Source organism: Zootoca vivipara, chromosome 11 (assembly GCF_965207765.1).
Source record: "Zootoca vivipara chromosome 11, rZooViv2.hap1.1, whole genome shotgun sequence".
NCBI classification, from domain to species: domain Eukaryota; kingdom Metazoa; phylum Chordata; class Lepidosauria; order Squamata; family Lacertidae; genus Zootoca; species Zootoca vivipara.
In genome coordinates, this window is record NC_142594.1 from 20,358,752 (window position 1) to 20,376,280 (window position 17,529).

The 17,529-nt window shown below is 39.6% G+C and overlaps 1 protein-coding gene across 19 annotated transcripts in view; it reads left to right on the plus strand.

Moving 5' to 3' along the window:
- Positions 1–17,529, plus strand: part of TBC1D5 (TBC1 domain family member 5) — a 247,210-nt gene that overhangs the window by 80,740 nt on the left and 148,941 nt on the right. For all 19 annotated transcript variants that reach the window (XM_088654079.1, XM_088654076.1, XM_088654084.1 and 16 more), the window contains one exon: positions 8,346–8,480. In XM_088654079.1, the coding sequence (XP_088510205.1) occupies positions 8,381–8,480 (100 nt within the window). In that variant the 5' untranslated portion in view covers positions 8,346–8,380. The remainder of the gene's footprint in view (positions 1–8,345; positions 8,481–17,529) is intronic.

Consider the following 17,529-nt stretch of genomic DNA (forward strand, 5'->3'; position numbering starts at 1 on the left):
CTATTCACACTTACAAGCAGTGCTTTTTTTAAAAAAAATGTTTAGGTGTACTCTCATTTTCCTACTCATATTGAAATACTGCCCCTCAATGAGGCCAAACTTAGATTCACAAAATGTTTAGGGGTGATGCTTTTGAATTATGGTGCTGGAGGAGACTCTTGAGAGTCCCATGGACTGCAAGAAGATCAAACCTATCCATTCTTAAGGAAATCAGCCCTGAGTGCTCCCTGGAAGGACAGATCGTGAAGCTCAGGCTCCAATACTTTGGCCACCTCATGAGAAGAGAAGAATCCTTGGAAAAGAACCTGATGTTGGGAAAGATTGAGGGCACTAGGAGAAGGGGACGACAGAGGACAAGATGGTTGGACAGTGTTCTCGAAGCTACGAACATGAGTTTGACCAAACTGCGGGAGGCAGTGCAAGACAGGAGTGCCTGGCGTGCTATGGTCCATGGGGTCACGAAGAGTCGGACACGACTAAACGACTAAACAACAACAACAATACCCCTGCGTCCCCCCAGAAAAAAGCACTGCTTACATGTAAACCCATAATGTACATGTATGCTCACAAAAGTAACATTTTTGCTCTGGAATTAATTGTTTGCCACAATAGCAACTGCTCTACGTTATTGCCATTTTAAATCAGCCAATTTAAAGCCACCAATACTCTCTTGCTTTCCTGTGGGAATTAGCAAGGACCACAAATGTTACTGGGACACGGGTGGCGCTATGGGTTAAACCACAGAGCCTAGGGCTTGCCGATCAGAAGGTCGGCGGTTTGAATCCCCGCGATGTGGTGAGCTGCTGTTGCTCGGCCCTAGCTCCTGCCAACCTAGCAGTTTGAAAGCACGTCAAAGTGCAAGTAGATAAAGCAGGAAGGTAAACGGTGTTTCTGTGTGCTGCTCTGGTTCGCCAGAAGCGGCTTTGTCATGCTGGCCACATGACTTGGAAGCTGTACACTGGCTCTCTCGGCCAATAACGAGAGATGAGTGCCGCAACCCCAGAGTCGGTCACGACTGGACCTAATGGTCAGGGGTCCCTTTACCTTTACCTTTACAAATGTTACTATAATTAAAATACTAACACAAAATGGCAGATAGTGAGTAAAATGGCTTGATGCATTGAAGTGCGAGTACACAAAACAAAATAGTACCGTACACAACCAGCCCAGGTAGGAATGCATAGCTCACAAGGCAACCCTTTAGCCATGCCAAGGAGAAATTTCTAGTTAAGCTGAAGAAATCTTGCTCTCACAAGCATCCCCGCAGTTAGAACAGGGGTCAGAGCTTGAAGATACATGGAACAGTCTAGCAAGCATTAAACCCACAATGCTGATCAATTAGGGAATTTATGAGATGTATGAGAAGTATCATTGCAAGATATGGCAATGATTACATGCATTTACGTTGTGGCCCATGCAATGATTCATTTCCATACATGGCTGCTGCTGGGGGAAGATATTTATTTGGCTTAAAATGCTAGTGCCTATGCAGATGCATGCGTTGATTACACAAAGCAGAGCCAAAATAAACACACTGTTCCAGGGCATGTTCAGAGTTCCAGCTGACCCGCTCAGTAACAGCTGCTTTTACCTTATTTATTACTTATTTAATTCTGTTTATGAATTGCTTCCTATAAAACATCTCAGAGTGATTTAACAATAGAAACATCAACTATAAAACAATGTCATATAGAAAACAAAACAATTTATTATAAAAACAATTTGAAATCCAATGCAAATTCAGACTGGAATAAAAATCTTCACTTATCTGGCTAGTTGAAAGGGGAAGGTCTTCAATAGATACTGAAAGGACAATAAATACTATTTTAGAATATGAAACCATTTCTTCAGTGTGGATTGTGGAACTTTAGTAGTCATGCTAAGCCATCTTGTTTTTTATTGATGTGCTATGATGTTTTTATCCCATAATATCATTTTCCGTTTTCTGCAGTTTCAGGAGATCAGTGGTGTGAAGTATTGCAATTTTTGGTAATACTCAAAATTCTTTGCCAGGAATTGTAAACCTTGGCCTATATTTACTGATCTGAAGTTCTTTTGACAGAGTTAATGGTTGGCCATTCTTTAAGAATCTGTCTTAGGTTTCAGTCATTAATTAGTGAAAGTAGAACTGTTACTGAGGACCTGCGAGAGGTGGTAGAAGCAGTACATTTAACTTTAATACATAATTTCCCTTCTCTCGAATTGTGATATTTGTGCATGTGGATCTTTTAAATATATTTTGTGCCCTAAATAGATATATCAGTAACTTACTTTAAGGGACATTATTGTGCTTCTATGGAAACTGTAGAAATCCATTTGAAACAGAATTCCTAGCAGCTTTAAGAATCAAACTTGTAATATCACTGGATTGTTCCTAGGTTGAGCGCCTATGAAGCACGATGTTATTGAGTGAGAGTTCTGAAAAATTCTCTGCTTCCAGATAAGTAGGTTTAGGATTGCAGTCTTATGATTTCAGAAATTTCATAATCATTTTTCATGTTCCAGTTCACTGTTCAATCTTGAGGTAGTAAAATTCTAAAAAGGACCTCATTCTTTTTTATATATACATGTAGAATAAACTTCCAAGCACTTATGCACTACTTTGCTGAATCAAGCATCTGTTTATTGTGGAATGCTAATATGTACAAAGTTGATAGTTGGTATGGTGGTGGGTGTTACACACACACACACACACACACACACACACACACACACACACACAATGACACCAGATTGAATTTCAGATTGCTGTGATCTGTTTGATCTTAAAGGTGACGATTTTAATGTACATTCATTCAAAAGCAAAACTTTCTCTGTTCTCAGCACCAGATGTATTCATTATCGGCATCTGCAGAACAATTATTTTTCCAAATTAGTAAAAGTGTATTTAGATACATTGTCTTGAATAATCTGAATTTATTTATTTTTTTGTTCAGAACTATTTCCAATAATAAAAATGTCTTGGCTGTGGTGAGTCTTGCCAAAGTTGCATCTAGATTAGACTGTTGTAATATGTGGGCCTGCTTTTGGAAAGTGTCCAGAAATTGATTGAGAAATTCTGCCACCGTACAGAGATAGCCAATGTAAAGCCCGCCCTCTATGTGATTTTGACCCCAGCCAGTATGACCAATCACCAGGGATAATAGGAATTGTAGTCTTTAGGCCCTGAAGGCAGGGCTACCTCTTCTATACCATTGAGAATGTTGAATCTCATCCTTAGAAAGGTTTGTCGCCCTCTTTTTTGGTTTTTCAACATCAGCCACAGTGGGCATTCATCAAAAGATCTTTCATTCGGTCCTGATTAGGTGGCCTTCTTGTTTCTGCTACTATGATCTGTGTTGCTAATTGGCATTTATTGGGTGCTGTCAATTGTTTAATGATTTTATATTACTTTTAATATGCCTTGTTTGCTGAGATTTTGAGAGGAAAGGCAAATTGTCAACAATTTTAATAATATATTTTTAAAAACAAATAATACAAATGCTTAGTCAAACCCATAGAAATAATTACTATGAAAAACATGTTACAGATAAGTTTTCAAATGATATGTAGATTAGTGAAATATTTAATTGCAATTACCTTGCAATGTTTATAAGAATAAAAACAAATTTGCAGTAAGTCTACTGTAGTTCTACAGTTGTGTATATATATATATATATATATATATATATATATATATATATATGGGAGAAAAGTGAACTGTAAATACATTAAATGAATAAAACAAAATATATTTGTTTTCTATATTTAATATTTGTGTGATACTATAGTTTATTGCAGTGTTTCTCAACCTTTTTTGGGCCACGGCACACTTGTTCCATGAAAAAAATCACGAGGCACACCACCATTAAAAAAGTTAAAAAATTTAACTCTGTGCCGCCCTATATTGACTATAGGAAGGAGGAAATTAATCTCCCTCCCGCCACCCCATGGGAGGGGAGAAGCCTTCAGACCCCCAATTCTCCTCTCCTGCGGCCCGAAGTGGTACAGTCCAGGCAAGGCTCTGCCTGCCCCCGGATTACAAGGGCGCACACACTTCCAGGGGAGCTGCGGGGCGGCTCAAAGGCGAAAGGTTACCTTGGCTGCTGCTTGCGGGTAATTCCGGACCGCGAAGCCCAGCGTCCGCCACGCAGCCATGGCGAAGGACGGGCGAAGGAGGCAGGGGAGGCGGAGCAACCTCGATGCGGCTTAAGGGGGGCCGACGGCGGATCTGGAACAGCGGTTGAGAAACGCTGGTTTATTGAACACATCATGCTCTTTGTGAATCATTTATTACCTTTATATGTCCACTAAGAAATAAATTTGCTGGGCTTCAGTTTTAGTGGGAAAAACTTCTTAAGGAATATGTTTCTGTAAGGAGATCAGGCTCTTTCCAGATAAGGTCTAAGTGTCATGCAGGTTGAGTGTAATATAAGACCACTTACAAGCAGCAGGGGAGAAAAGTCTTGTCTGCATGACTGGCTGATGTCACTGTTGAACACATCCGGTTGGGGGGCTGGCTGGCTGCCCGCCAAATCTTTAAATTCAAACGGGCCAATTATGGCCCTTGGGTGGACGATGGTCTGGAATGGACCTGTGGGTGCCAGTCTTCTTTCAGGTCCACCACCACAGCATAAAAGCTGGCTGCATTGCAAGCATGTAATGAGTCAGAATTGGACACCCCACCCTCCCACCTTGTATGTTATTGGCTCTACCCCAAGGTAAGCAGGCATAGCACATGTATGTCCTTACTGTGCAATTAATGTCAGCATTAATTAATGCTGTGAAATTAATATTTTGGGCCAGGAAAGAATTTGGCTACAGGCAAATTGACCCTGTCTGGGTTTTTTTTTCCTCCCTTCCTCACAGTAAGTGTAAAAACCTTTGGTGAAAAAAAAGCTTTGGGTTGGATAATTAGTCTAAGCTAAGGGGTTGGGTGGGAGGGTGGGTGTGCTCCACCCTCTGATCTAGTATCAAATTCAGGGTAACCCGGTAAAGGGGTCCAAGGGTAGGATTCTGTCCAAAAGCCCAGACGGGGCTAATGAGCCATAGAATACAGTGGTACCTTGGTTGTTGAACGGCTTTGCTCCCAAACAAATTGGCTCCCAAACGCCACAAACCCAGAAGTGACTGTAACCCCAAATTGTGACCTTGTGGGATTGCCCTATTTGATTTGCATCATGGGGGGGAGGGGTCCTTAATCCCAGGATCGACCCCGATGGAGTTATCAGCCAGCAACAGGGTTGGCTGATTCAGGATACATACCAAATGCCTGTGTCAAAGCCAACTTACATCTGTAATCAATAAAGTTGTAAGCATTTCGATCCCAAGCTGGTGTGGCATTTCTGCTCCTTCTACACCTCCACCCCCCCCACCCTGATCTTACAACCATCTTGTTTTTGTGGTTGTTGTTTGCTTTAGGCTAGCAAAAAACTAGCTCTTACTCTGGATCAATACTATAAGTACTATAAGACAGAGATGTTTGTCAGGAAAATGACAAAACAGATCCATGTAATATGATTGTTTATATAAATAGAAATTACTTCCATTCACACATCCTTTGCCTTTCATGGTTGCGGTCCCCCATGGTGCATTGATTACACTCTGTTTTTATTGGTGCATGTTATTTACAGTGCAATGTGTCCATAAATCATGTCTGCCTCAGTCTGAGTCAGAATCTCGCAATGGCTGCTTTCTGTTTTGTTCCCAACATAACAGCCTGGGAACCCCGAAGCGCCTCCCCCTACTCTGACAGGGAGCCGTTTGTGTCTATTCCAGCGTGGGGGGAATGGCCTCCCGGCTGACTGTCTGCTGGTCTCTTATTCCACCGCTCTCTCTCCCTCCCCTTGGAGCAAGGGCTCTCTGAGGCTATCAGAGCCACGGGTCTCCCTTTCTGTTTCCTGGCTCTTGTAATCTGATCCCGTGCTTGACTTACTGCTTGGTGAGGAACTCGACCTGATGAGAGGGGGCTGGTCCCTATAAGCCTTTCCCCTTACACCCAAGGTAGCACTGTATTCAGTTTTCCATTAATGTGTTTTTATGGTAACATATGGGACGCGGATGGTGCTGTGGACTAAACCACTGAGCCTAGGACTTGCCGATCAGAAGGTTGGCAGTTCAAATCCCTGCGATGGGGTGAGCTCCCATTGCTCGGTCCCTGCTCCTGCCCACATAGCAGTTCGAAAGCACGTCAAGTGCAAGTAGATAAATAGTTTCCACTCCAGCGGGAAGGTAAACGGCATTTCCGTGCGCTGCTCTGGTTCGCCAGAAGTGGCTTAGACATGCTGGCCATATGACCCGGAAGCTGTCTGCGAACAAACACTGGCTCCCTCGGCCAGCAAAGCAAAATTAGTGCCGCAACCCCAGAGTTGTTCACGACTGGACTTAACTGTCAGGGGTCCTTTACCTTTACCTTTTTATGGTAACAGCATCCAATTAGTATGTACTTTTATTTAGGAAGTATCTAAATAATAATTGGAAATTTTTGCTTTGAATCATTGATTTAAATTGGCCTTTTTTCCTTAGTGATCTAAATTGCTGAGGTAAATCACCTTGATCTTTTACAGCCTATAATTATACGGTCAGAGCTAAATTACTTTATTGAAAGAGTTCTATACCATACGCTGTACCTTAAATCTTTCTTAAGAAAGGCCTTAAATACAGACTTTTTCAGAAATCCCGTTTAAAAGAATATTAGTCTTCATTATTAGCTCCAACAGGCTGCTTACACTCACGGAATTTTTTAGGCTAGAGAATAAAAATAATTCTGTACTAATATAGATGATGTGGCTGTACATCCCTAAAGGTTTACCTTTCCCAGTCTGGACCAGTGGATTTTTGCAACAAATAAGGATGCCAGTCCAAATTTTGGCAAGTTCCAACTGGGTGTCAGTTCATGCAATATTATTCATTTGTTGCTTTGAGTAAAGGCCCCAATTGTGGTCTGACTTATTAAATACAATAAAGAAATAAAATCCCAATGATGGAGGAACTGTGCTTCTGTGACTCCCATCCTGCTCAGATAACTGAGGAACCCTGAGTTGCTTCCCCCACCCATATTTTTTACAGCTACAATAAAGTTGCATTTATTTATTTATTTATTTGTCTAGAGAAGGTGAAACAACAGGTCTTATAACTTACTGCACATGTTTACATGTGTCTGCAACCGTATTAATAAATTCATTCATTCATACCCATTTGTGCTCAGTAGGGTTTATTCCCTACTTAATTTATTTAGGAATGTATTTTTGAATGAATAGTAGCTCCTAAATCACATATCAATATCCTTTTAGTATTATGTAATGATTTTGTTTAATTGCTTTACATAAAAGTAGAAAAATATTTTGCAGGCCATTATAAACCAGTAAAAATAATCACTCATTTTCTAAGAAATGTCCCATGAGTCACCATAATGGTTTAATTTTCTTTGCTGTTTAAAAATTAAAACACTAAAATTATCACAGGAATTCCTTGGTATTCAGAGTAGTTAGGCTAATAGGTATTGATCATTGATTTTTTTTTAATTCTGATGTAAAAATAATTTTCTAGTAGCCTTTTTTGGTTTTTGTTGCAACTTTGGATAGAACTTTAATCTTGTCTGTTCCTTTTACATGTATTTCTGTAATAATGTTTTTAAGAGAGGACTTTAGCAATTATATTTCTTCTTTATTTTGACATTGGGGTAGCCATTTGTCATCCTATAGTAGACAACATGGTAACCTCCAAATATTCTTAGACTACAGTTCCCATCAACTCCCATCAGAGCTCCAACCAGAATGGGTTAGTGTTCAAAAATAATGGGAGTTGATTCCAATAACTGCTGTAGGGCACCATACTTTGCTATAGCAATCTTTTTATAAGCATTTATGGAAATGGGGTAATATTAAATCTTAATATACTCTGCACGGTAAGTTCACTATTAGGAAAAGTGGCAATTTTTCTCAAAAAGTAGCTTACTTTAAGAACGCTGTTCAAATAGAAATTAACAACTTATTAAAAGTAAATCAAAACAACTTTAGCACGTGCTTCCTATCATGCTTGAAAAATGTATGAGTGCAACAGTGTATTGTATCGAATATATTTCCCCCATTCGTTAAAACATTGTCACATACATTGTTATAATAACAGAAAAGAGCACCAGATTTGTAGCAATAGTGGAGAAAGTTTACATATTAGGAGAACCTCTTATACCATGAAGAAAAATATAATAATACATATAATACAATATTCTTTCCCCTTTCTGCTAAACTAATGAGAATAGTATGCTTAGATGACATGCTGAGTTTTCTGAGATCTTTGCTACCTTAATGCAGTATAGAATTAGGAGGCTGTTTTGATTAATCTTTAGTTTTTGTTTATTCACCCAGGTAATTACTACTTATTGAAAGTGCCAAGTGTCAATATGTACCATTCCATCACTGAAACTAGCCATCCTTTACAAGCTGAAGAGCAGGAAATAGGCATTGATCCCCTGCAAAGTTATGTGAACAAGCCTGATGAAGGTGAGTTGATTATTTTTACACTCAACATTTTAGAAAATGTATGAGAATTTTTGAATGGCTATGTGTTTATAATGTCTTCCATACCCCCTGCCCCCCCCCAAACATAACTGAACAGAAATATTTTAAGAAACATTTCACTGTGTGTGTTGATCATTCTGGCCCTAACAAAAACCCCAAAACATTCAACTATTTTCATACTGAAATACTAGTCAAATGTTTAATTCCCTGTTATCTTTTCTTATCATAAACAAAACAGTGATATTGAAATCCACTATAGGAGCCATGTAAATGTGAGCTCTTTAACTCCCCCCCTTTAGATTTCTTATTACCAAAACCTGGTCGTTATTTTATGTTTCCTATTATTTCATTTGGTTTTCTAAGTGCTTTTGTAATTCATTCGGTAAAAGAAGATTTAGCAATGTCCTATTAAATTTGAATTTGGCATTGTTAACACAATCCAAGAAGAACTTTCCAATCTCCTTGTACCTTTAATTGTTAATCAAAGCTGTCAACTTTGACACTCCTGTCCTAATATATTGTGTGTGATGTTCATTTGTTTCTCAAGCTAACCAATATTGTATACTGCATCTTAAAAACACTTACTCAGGAATCGCCAACAAAGTTAAAAGCATAGTGAAAGAATAAAAACAAAAACAGTTAAAATGTTTGCAGTAGTAAAAGCACATTGTAAGATGTAGAGGGGGGGGGGACCAAAGAGAAAGGAAGTGTTTTCAGTCTCTTAAGTTCAACAGAAATGAATCCAGAAAGGACATGGAGATAGTAAACTACAGCTGAAAAGGCTCTCACTCTTACTCACCTCACTCCTGAAAGTGGAACCATAAGGATCATAATAGTTGGGCAGGTTGATGTGGCCACACACCTAGATTTGTGATGATATATTGGCATATTATTTATTTTCAGGCCACAGATTTTCAGAATTGAAGGTGAAATGTATCAGAAGTGCAATGAAAACATAGTACCTTGAATGATGCCAATTTGTTAGTTGAACTTCCTACTTACCTGCTATTACTGACTACTATTTGGTTCTTCAGATGCTCTGCCCATACATATACAATACTTAGAGGGGTAAGCAGGACCACACACCCCTAGCCCCAATCTCAGTGTGGCTGGCCCCCTGGCCGTGACCTCAGCACATTACAGTGAAGCATTGGAAAGGGGTATCCATGCATGTATAGCTAAATGCGCATAGCTATCCTTTTCAGATTACTGTGCACAACATACAAAGGCTACTAATGTAATAGGACTTTTAATTCTCTTCTCCGCCTCCAACCCCCTGTGTGCACTCACAATTTGCTTCAGGGAGTAGGAAATTAAGGAGAAGCCCCATTGTGTGAGTGGATGCCCACTTATGCTCTGTTGGATCTCAGCCTCTGCTGCTGAATGTAGACAAATGTGGGTCTTAACAATTGTGGCTATTATTCAGCAGCAGAGCCACAGAGCTGGTCCTCCATTTACCAGCATCACTGTTGCTCATAGCTCTGAGGCATAGCTGAGGTTGGGGCTGCACAGATGCCCCAGTGGTCTCACCATTGCCCCAGCCCTGCCCAGGAAAACAGCACTTATGCTGGTGTCGGGAGAGTGGCTCGGTCCCACCGTACAAGCCCACTACTGCTGTCAGTACGTTTTAGAATCATAGAATCGTAGAGTTGGAAGAGACCACAAGGGCCATCCAGTCCAACCCCATGCCGAGCAGGAAACACCATTTGAATTTATGATAGAATTATCCCTGAGGGGACAAAAATAGGGGAAATGTTATAATAATCAAATGCCTTGTTGTTCATGCCTTGTTCATATCTGGCCTATCAAAAATCAGTGATCTTAATAATTCAATGTGTCTTCAAAAATTAATGTGCTTTTATGTAAATTATGTTCACAGTTACTCAAATATTTGGTTATCCAAATATTTTACATTACACTAGTCCAACAGAATGTATCATTCATATTTAAAAGTTTGGACATACTAGGAAGCTGTTTTTGTGAAACATTTTTAAGTTCCCGATTGCTTGGGTTTTTTTAGCCTACATAAATCATCAATTAATAGTATAGAATAAAATGTTAATTCTTAACCATGTATTTTAACATCTTTGGGAAGTATTTTTAATCAGTTGTACTCTCTGTGTGTGTGTGTGTGTGTGTGCGCGCGTGCCCGTGTGCCTTGAGCAATTAGTTACCTAGACATAGAAGACTTTATAGTTTTTATCTGAACCTTAACATTGCTGCAACATACAAAGTTATTAGTATTGAATTGATGTTTAAAAGTGCCATTAATTCATTTACCCCAAATGTTCATTAACAATGTAAATGTATGCTGATGTTCTATGAGACAAGGAAGTGACTAATGACTCTTCGCACTAACAACACTTAAAATGAATAGAAACTTAAGATAGCTAATCTTGAAGTAATCAAGGCCCTCATTCAGCTTGGCTTCTCTGTATGCTCTAAAACAGCTGTCAACTGTTAAAAATATATACACAACACACAGATACGCACATGCGAAGATAGAGATATGTAAATACATGGTTCCCCAAAGTCATAAAGGTTACCAACCATAGTACATTTTTACGTTCTATATGTAAATATTTTATATAAAGCATCCATTTCATCTTCATGGCTTTTTTACAGTGAAACACAGACTGCATTTTAATTTAGTGCCATATGCATCCAAGATTCATCATCTCGAGTTTTATACTATTATTTAAAATAAGGTATGCAGCAGATATTAGGGGTGGAGTGGACTTTATGTTATTTTCCTAGCCCAAATGTTGCAATTCAGGAATTCAATATCAAGGAGCAGGATGTGGTCTGTAACTAAGAGATCATTGCATTATAGGAATCAATGAATCATGGTAGCAAGACTGTCCCTATTCAGAAACAACTATAGTGGTACTTTGGGTTAAGTACCTAATCCGTTCCGGGGTGCCGTTCGCACCCTGAAAAGTACTTAACCCGAGCAGCGCTTCTGCCATGCGCGCATGGGGGTCCACCGAGTACGCAACCTGAAAGTACGCAACCCGCAGCTTACTCAACCTGAGGTACGACTGTATAGCTGCCTTCAGTAACACTGTTGGATCTTGGAGCATCCCCAGAATATCATTCATTTATTCAGTACATTTCTATGCCATCCTTTATCATAACTAATCTCAGGGTGGTTAACACACACATGATTATTAAAACTATAACTCACAATAAAACAATAAACCTGCAAGCTGTATGTCTAATATCTGAGCATGAGAAGCACCTACAGACTAGAATCATTCTCAGTTTATTGACCTTCATCTAGCCCGCCACTGCATCCAGTGACTATTTAGGACTGGTACAACCTCACTTGGCTCAGTTGACAAGGTGAAATAGTGTTGGGTGTCATCAGCATACTCATAGCATAGAAACACAGAACTGTAGAGCTGGAACGGATCCTGAGGGCTATCTAGTTCAACACTCTGCAAAGCATCTATGACAGATGGCCATCCAACCTCTGAAAGAGAGTCCATTCCACGATTGAACAGCCCTTACCTTGCTCCACATCCCCTGATGACCATACCCTGTAGATTCCCCCAAGGATTGCGGGGGGGGGCATTGTCAAGGTCAATATATGCAAGGGGTTTGGACAGCAACCGAAAAAAGGTGATCCATCAATTGGCTCAAGTTGTGAGCAGCCAGGTTGGCTTTGGTCCACTTTGTACAGCTTCAGCACCATTCCACGTGTTGATACGCACTGACAACTCCACTGCAAAATCTCACATTGTGTGTCAAGGGGGTGCAAGGTTGGCATCCCTTCAAAGGGAAGCATCTCTTCAACTGGGCCAAAAAACAGCAGTTACCAGTGCCACAATTGATGTGGAGGGCACTATTTTGGCTGTCCCAACTATAAGCAATGGTAGAAATTCTGCCTACATTGCCTTTTCAAGAGTAGCCAAGAAATCAAGAACAGTCAGTGGGAGTATTCCAGTAAACATCTCAGATTTGACCATCTCTGGGTGAGTTTCCATGGAAGCTTCTCAGACTCTTTGTGTGTTGCTTTAGTGATACACCGTAGGTGTAGAAAAGACGATTGGTGTATCACTTCTAAACTTTTATATTGTAATAATTGTATCTTTAGCTTCTTGAACAATCTTCTACTGTCTTTCTATCACTCTTTATTTTCATGTGTGCTTTTTCCTTTTGAATATTAGAACATGCTTCCATGTGGATGCTTTATAAATAATGTCACACCCCAGGTACAAATGTTGGTAGGTGTATTTCCTTGCTTCATGTGGTGGTTAGAAATAAGTGTTGTAGCCTACTATGTAGATGGATGCTGAGCAAAACAGGAAATTATAATGCTTTGGCAGGTGTTTAGGATATCATTCAAAAATATTATCTGGAATAGGATGCTAATGGTGATGAACAATTCAGGCTGTGTAGAACATTCATTGCTGAAACTTATCCAGTCTGCCATATTTTATTCCCTCTAAATAGCAGCAAAGCTTTCTTCTGCTGCTTCCAACACCAGATGCTTACTTAGCAAGCTTTTAATAGTCATTTATTAATAATAGCTTCTGTGTAGTTTGCTTTTACTTGAACAGCTACAGATCTGTAGCGACAAAGGCCATTGGCATATCACTTTTCCACTTACGTCTTGTAATAATTGTCCCTGTCACTTGCTTCTTAATCAGTGTTGTCCTCTTGTCTTGTAATCACTTTAATATTTTCATATACAGTGTTCTTTTTGGATAGAGCATTAAACAGTGAGCATCACTGATATTTTTTTCAAGAATTACACTATAATTCACATAATACAAATAAAGATATATATAGGTAAAGGTAAAGGGACCCCTGACCATTAGGTCCAGTCGTGACCGACTCTGGGGTTGCGCGCTCATCTCGCATTATTGGCCAAGGGAGCCGGCGTATAGCTTCCAGGTCATGTGGCCAACATGACAAAGCCGCTTCTGGCAAACCAGAGCAGCACATGGAAACGCCGTTTACCTTCCCGCTGTAGCGGTTCCTATTTATCTACTTGCATTTTGACGTGCTTTCGAACTGCTAGGTTGGCAGGAGATATATATATATATATATCTATATATAAGATATATATATATATCTTATATATATATCTTATATATATATCTTATATATATATATAATATATATATATATCTTATATATATATAAGATATATATATATATATATAAAAGCCAATTTAAGCAAGTCTGTGCCCCAGTATTACCTGGACCTTGAGACTACTTTGGCAGTGCCTCAAAGGAGCTTAAGACCCACTTTGAATATTCTGCTTTTTATGACCCATTCTAGCAATTAGCTAATGATCTGTGCATATATTAAAAACTAGTTTTTAAAAAATCCTGAAGTGGTTTTCTAAGAAACCTCCATTTGTGGAGCTACCCTTAAGGTTGGTGCAGAAAGTGGCAGGTAAGTTCCTAAACGCATTCAGTATAATAGCTGTTCTGAAAGAACTGCAGTGGCTGCCAATTAACTATCAAGCCAAGTATAAGGTTTTAATACTGAGCTATGAGGCCCCAAACAGCTGAGAACCAGGTTGTCTGAGAGAATATCTTCTCCTGTGTTGACCAGACCAGCCACAGTAATTTGTGGAGGACCTGTTCACTGTACCACAGCCTGCAGTTGTCCACCACACAGTGGTACATACCTTGTGGAATGATCTCCCCTGGAGATCAGGTAGGCACTAACTATTGGGTTCCTACACCAGCAATTTAAAATATCCTTCTTCACCCAAGCTTTCGTTGACTGCTAATAAAGGCTTCTGGCTTCCCCTGATATTGTGTTGTTTTACTGTCATTTTATTGATTTGGGTTTTTATTGTTAGATTTTGTTAGTTTGTTTATTCTATAATTTTTAAAAAATTAAAAAATAACTCAAGTAAGGTGGACGTAAAGGACCCCTGGATGGTTAAGTCCAGTCGAATTAGACTATGGGATGTGTCACTCATCTTCGCTTTCAGGCCGAGGGAGCCGACATTTGTCCGCAGACAGCCTTTCTGGGTCATGTGGGCAGCATGACTAAACCGCTTCTGGCACACGGGACACCATGACGAGTGCCAGAGTGTATGGAAATACCATTTACCTTCCTGCTGCAGCAGTACCTATTTATCTACTTGCGCTGGTATGCTTTCAAACTGCTGTGTTGGCAGGAGCTAGTACAAAATATGCAGGTACAGAAAAGTAACCACTGTAATGCTAGAATGAAGCTTGGTTGGAGAGAAATATTTAGAAAACATATCTTTCTTCTTTGTTTACCCATGAATAACAAACTGTACTGCTGAATTGCTAATCCACTTCAGTACAGCAGCAAGTTTGGAGAAGGGTGGAGAACTAAGCAGAAAGCCTAATGCAGGGGACCCCAAACTAAGGCCCAGGGGCCGGATGCGACCCAATCGCCTTCTAAATCCGGCCCACGGACAGTCCAGGAATCAGCATGTTTTTACATGAGTAGAATGTGTCCTTTTATTTAAAATGCATCTCTGGGTTATTTGTGGGGCCTGCCTGGTCTTTTTACATGAGTAGAATGTGTCCTTTTATTTAAAATGCATCTCTGGGTTATTTGTGGGGCATAGGAATTTGTTCATATTTTTTTCCAAAATATAGTCCGGCCCCCCACAAGGTCTGAGGGACAGTGGACCGGCCCCCTGCTGAAAAAGTTTGCTGACCCCTGGCCTAATGTGTGTGTACACTCAGGCTTTCTAGATTTGTCATTTAAATTTTTAGTTGCAGTACAAAGTCAACATTTAGGCTTTGGACCAGTTGGCCTCATTCTGTCCTAAACCCCTGTCATCTAATACATATACTATCATTGCTGTTGTTGTCTTCAGTATAGCTGTAGGAGGAGATGTTACTTGGGGACATTTAAAAATACCTTCATATGTACCTGATTATTATTTTTGCCTTTTTCAACACGGTGTGTATTATTTATGGACAATCTGGCCTTTTTAACAAAGAAAAATATGCCTGTGCTTACACTGCCATTTCTACAAACAAAACAGCTGATACTTTAATGAACACCATACTGAGGGCCATGCAGGACATAAGGCGAATTAAGCAGGTTACAAACTGCACATCTTCTATTTAGATATAGGAGATCTTCCCGAGCCCGAACAATTAGTTGAACTAATCAGACAAGCCGACAGTCAGAAACAGAAGGAGACCATTTGTATCAATTTAAACAACATAGCTGGTAATGAAGTGAAATAGCCACACTGAATAGTTTTCACCTCTGCTTGGGTTTGTACTGTTCTAATAGAATCTTTCATCTCCCTAAAAAGAAATACCAATGTTTAACAAAAGCCAATTACCTGATGTTTACAAACTTGAGAGTAAAGGGATAACATGGTGTGAACCTAGAATTGTTTAAAATTCTGGACTCAAAAGTTGAATCTTGGTTACCTTGTTTAAATAGTTGAATGTGGATCTCCATAAGAGTTCTTTTTAAATAACAGCAATTCTGCTGTTTAGTCTGGAATACATTAATAAAGAATCTCCAGCATTTTTGTTTTGCTCTTTTATAACATTTATATGAAATGTAAAACGAATACATTGTGAGTTGCCTTGATTTTCTTTTTAAAATTATAAATATCTACAGCATTTAATTCATATAATGCAGGCACGTCCAACTTCCAAGAGATTTTGATCTACTCCCACTATATATATATTTAAAAAAACAACTAGCAGTGATCTACCCTTTAAAGTTGTTGAGCTTTTAGTTGTTGAGCTTTTTTTAGGGGAGCATCAGCTGAAGTTGTTGACCAGAGACACCCTGTGATATAATGCTATGAAAGTCATTTCTGATTATCTTTTTTCCCATCATTCTATATGAGGCAAAATCACAAACCCATTCAGAACAATTGCAGAGTTTCTACTAAAAGCAGTAAAATGGGCATTTAAAGCAATGTATTTTCAAATATGTCTAATTTTATCAGGTGTGCCAATATTTGTTTAAAATGTCCTTCTGCATCCCTCTTGTGCACCATGGAAATGATGGAACTGTATTTCCATCAAATGTATTTTCATACTGAAAACTTTTGCAAAAATAAATAAGTTGCTCTTCAGATATGTTAGCATTAGCTTGGTTCACACACCACTTGGAACCATAATTTAAATAAACTTTGGTTTAATGAGAATGGGCAGAATGCTTATACACAGCACTGTAATTATGGTCGCTTTACTCCCTCCCTGCTCCTTCCACACTGCCAGGAGATAAACTTGTCCAGCTTATCATTATGTCCAAGGCCTGGGGTCGTGGTTTATTTTTCTCCAAAGAAACCACTAGTAACCAATGTTTGTTCTTGGCTTACTCTTCTTGGTTTGTGGGGAAACAAATCAGAAGCCCAGATTCAGATATAACACTAAGCCAGATGAAGGCTTATTTTCCAGCACAGTGATAGGGAGCAGGGAAGAAGCAAAGCAACCATGATTTCACAAGGAGGGTGTGCACTAACATTAAGTTTATTTTAACAGTGGTTCAAAGTGATGTATAAATGTGACAATGTAAGTTTGCATGTCAACATAGATTTTGAGCTGTGAATGATTAAGCCAAAGACAGTAAGAGTTTTATTAAGTACTAGCTGGCCCTGCCACGCGTTGCAGTGGCTAATCCCTGTGACTGCCCCCACCCTGTCCTGATCCATGACCTATTCTGTTCCTCCCCCCCCCCAGGCTCATGCCTGTGAATCCCCCAACTCCCTCTCCCCTCAAACCCCCACCCAGGCGAGTCAGTACCTCCATTTGGCCTAGTCTGTAAAGGCCTGTAACGTCTGTAAAGGCCTGTTTCAGTTGGTTGCTGTGGAATGTTGTGATGTCACTGATTGTCTGCAGCCAATGGAGACGCTGCTTCTCCTTTCTATTTCCCAGCATGCACTTTTATGTGTTTGGTGTGTTCTGAAACACGGGGTTTTTGGGTTTTTATATTGCACAGGTGTGACATCTGTTTTAGCAAACTTTATAAGAACCTTCGGACATTCGCTTTGAACGTTGTGTCAAAATTGGAACACAGTCGGTGAAGCGGTTTCGGAGAAAAGTG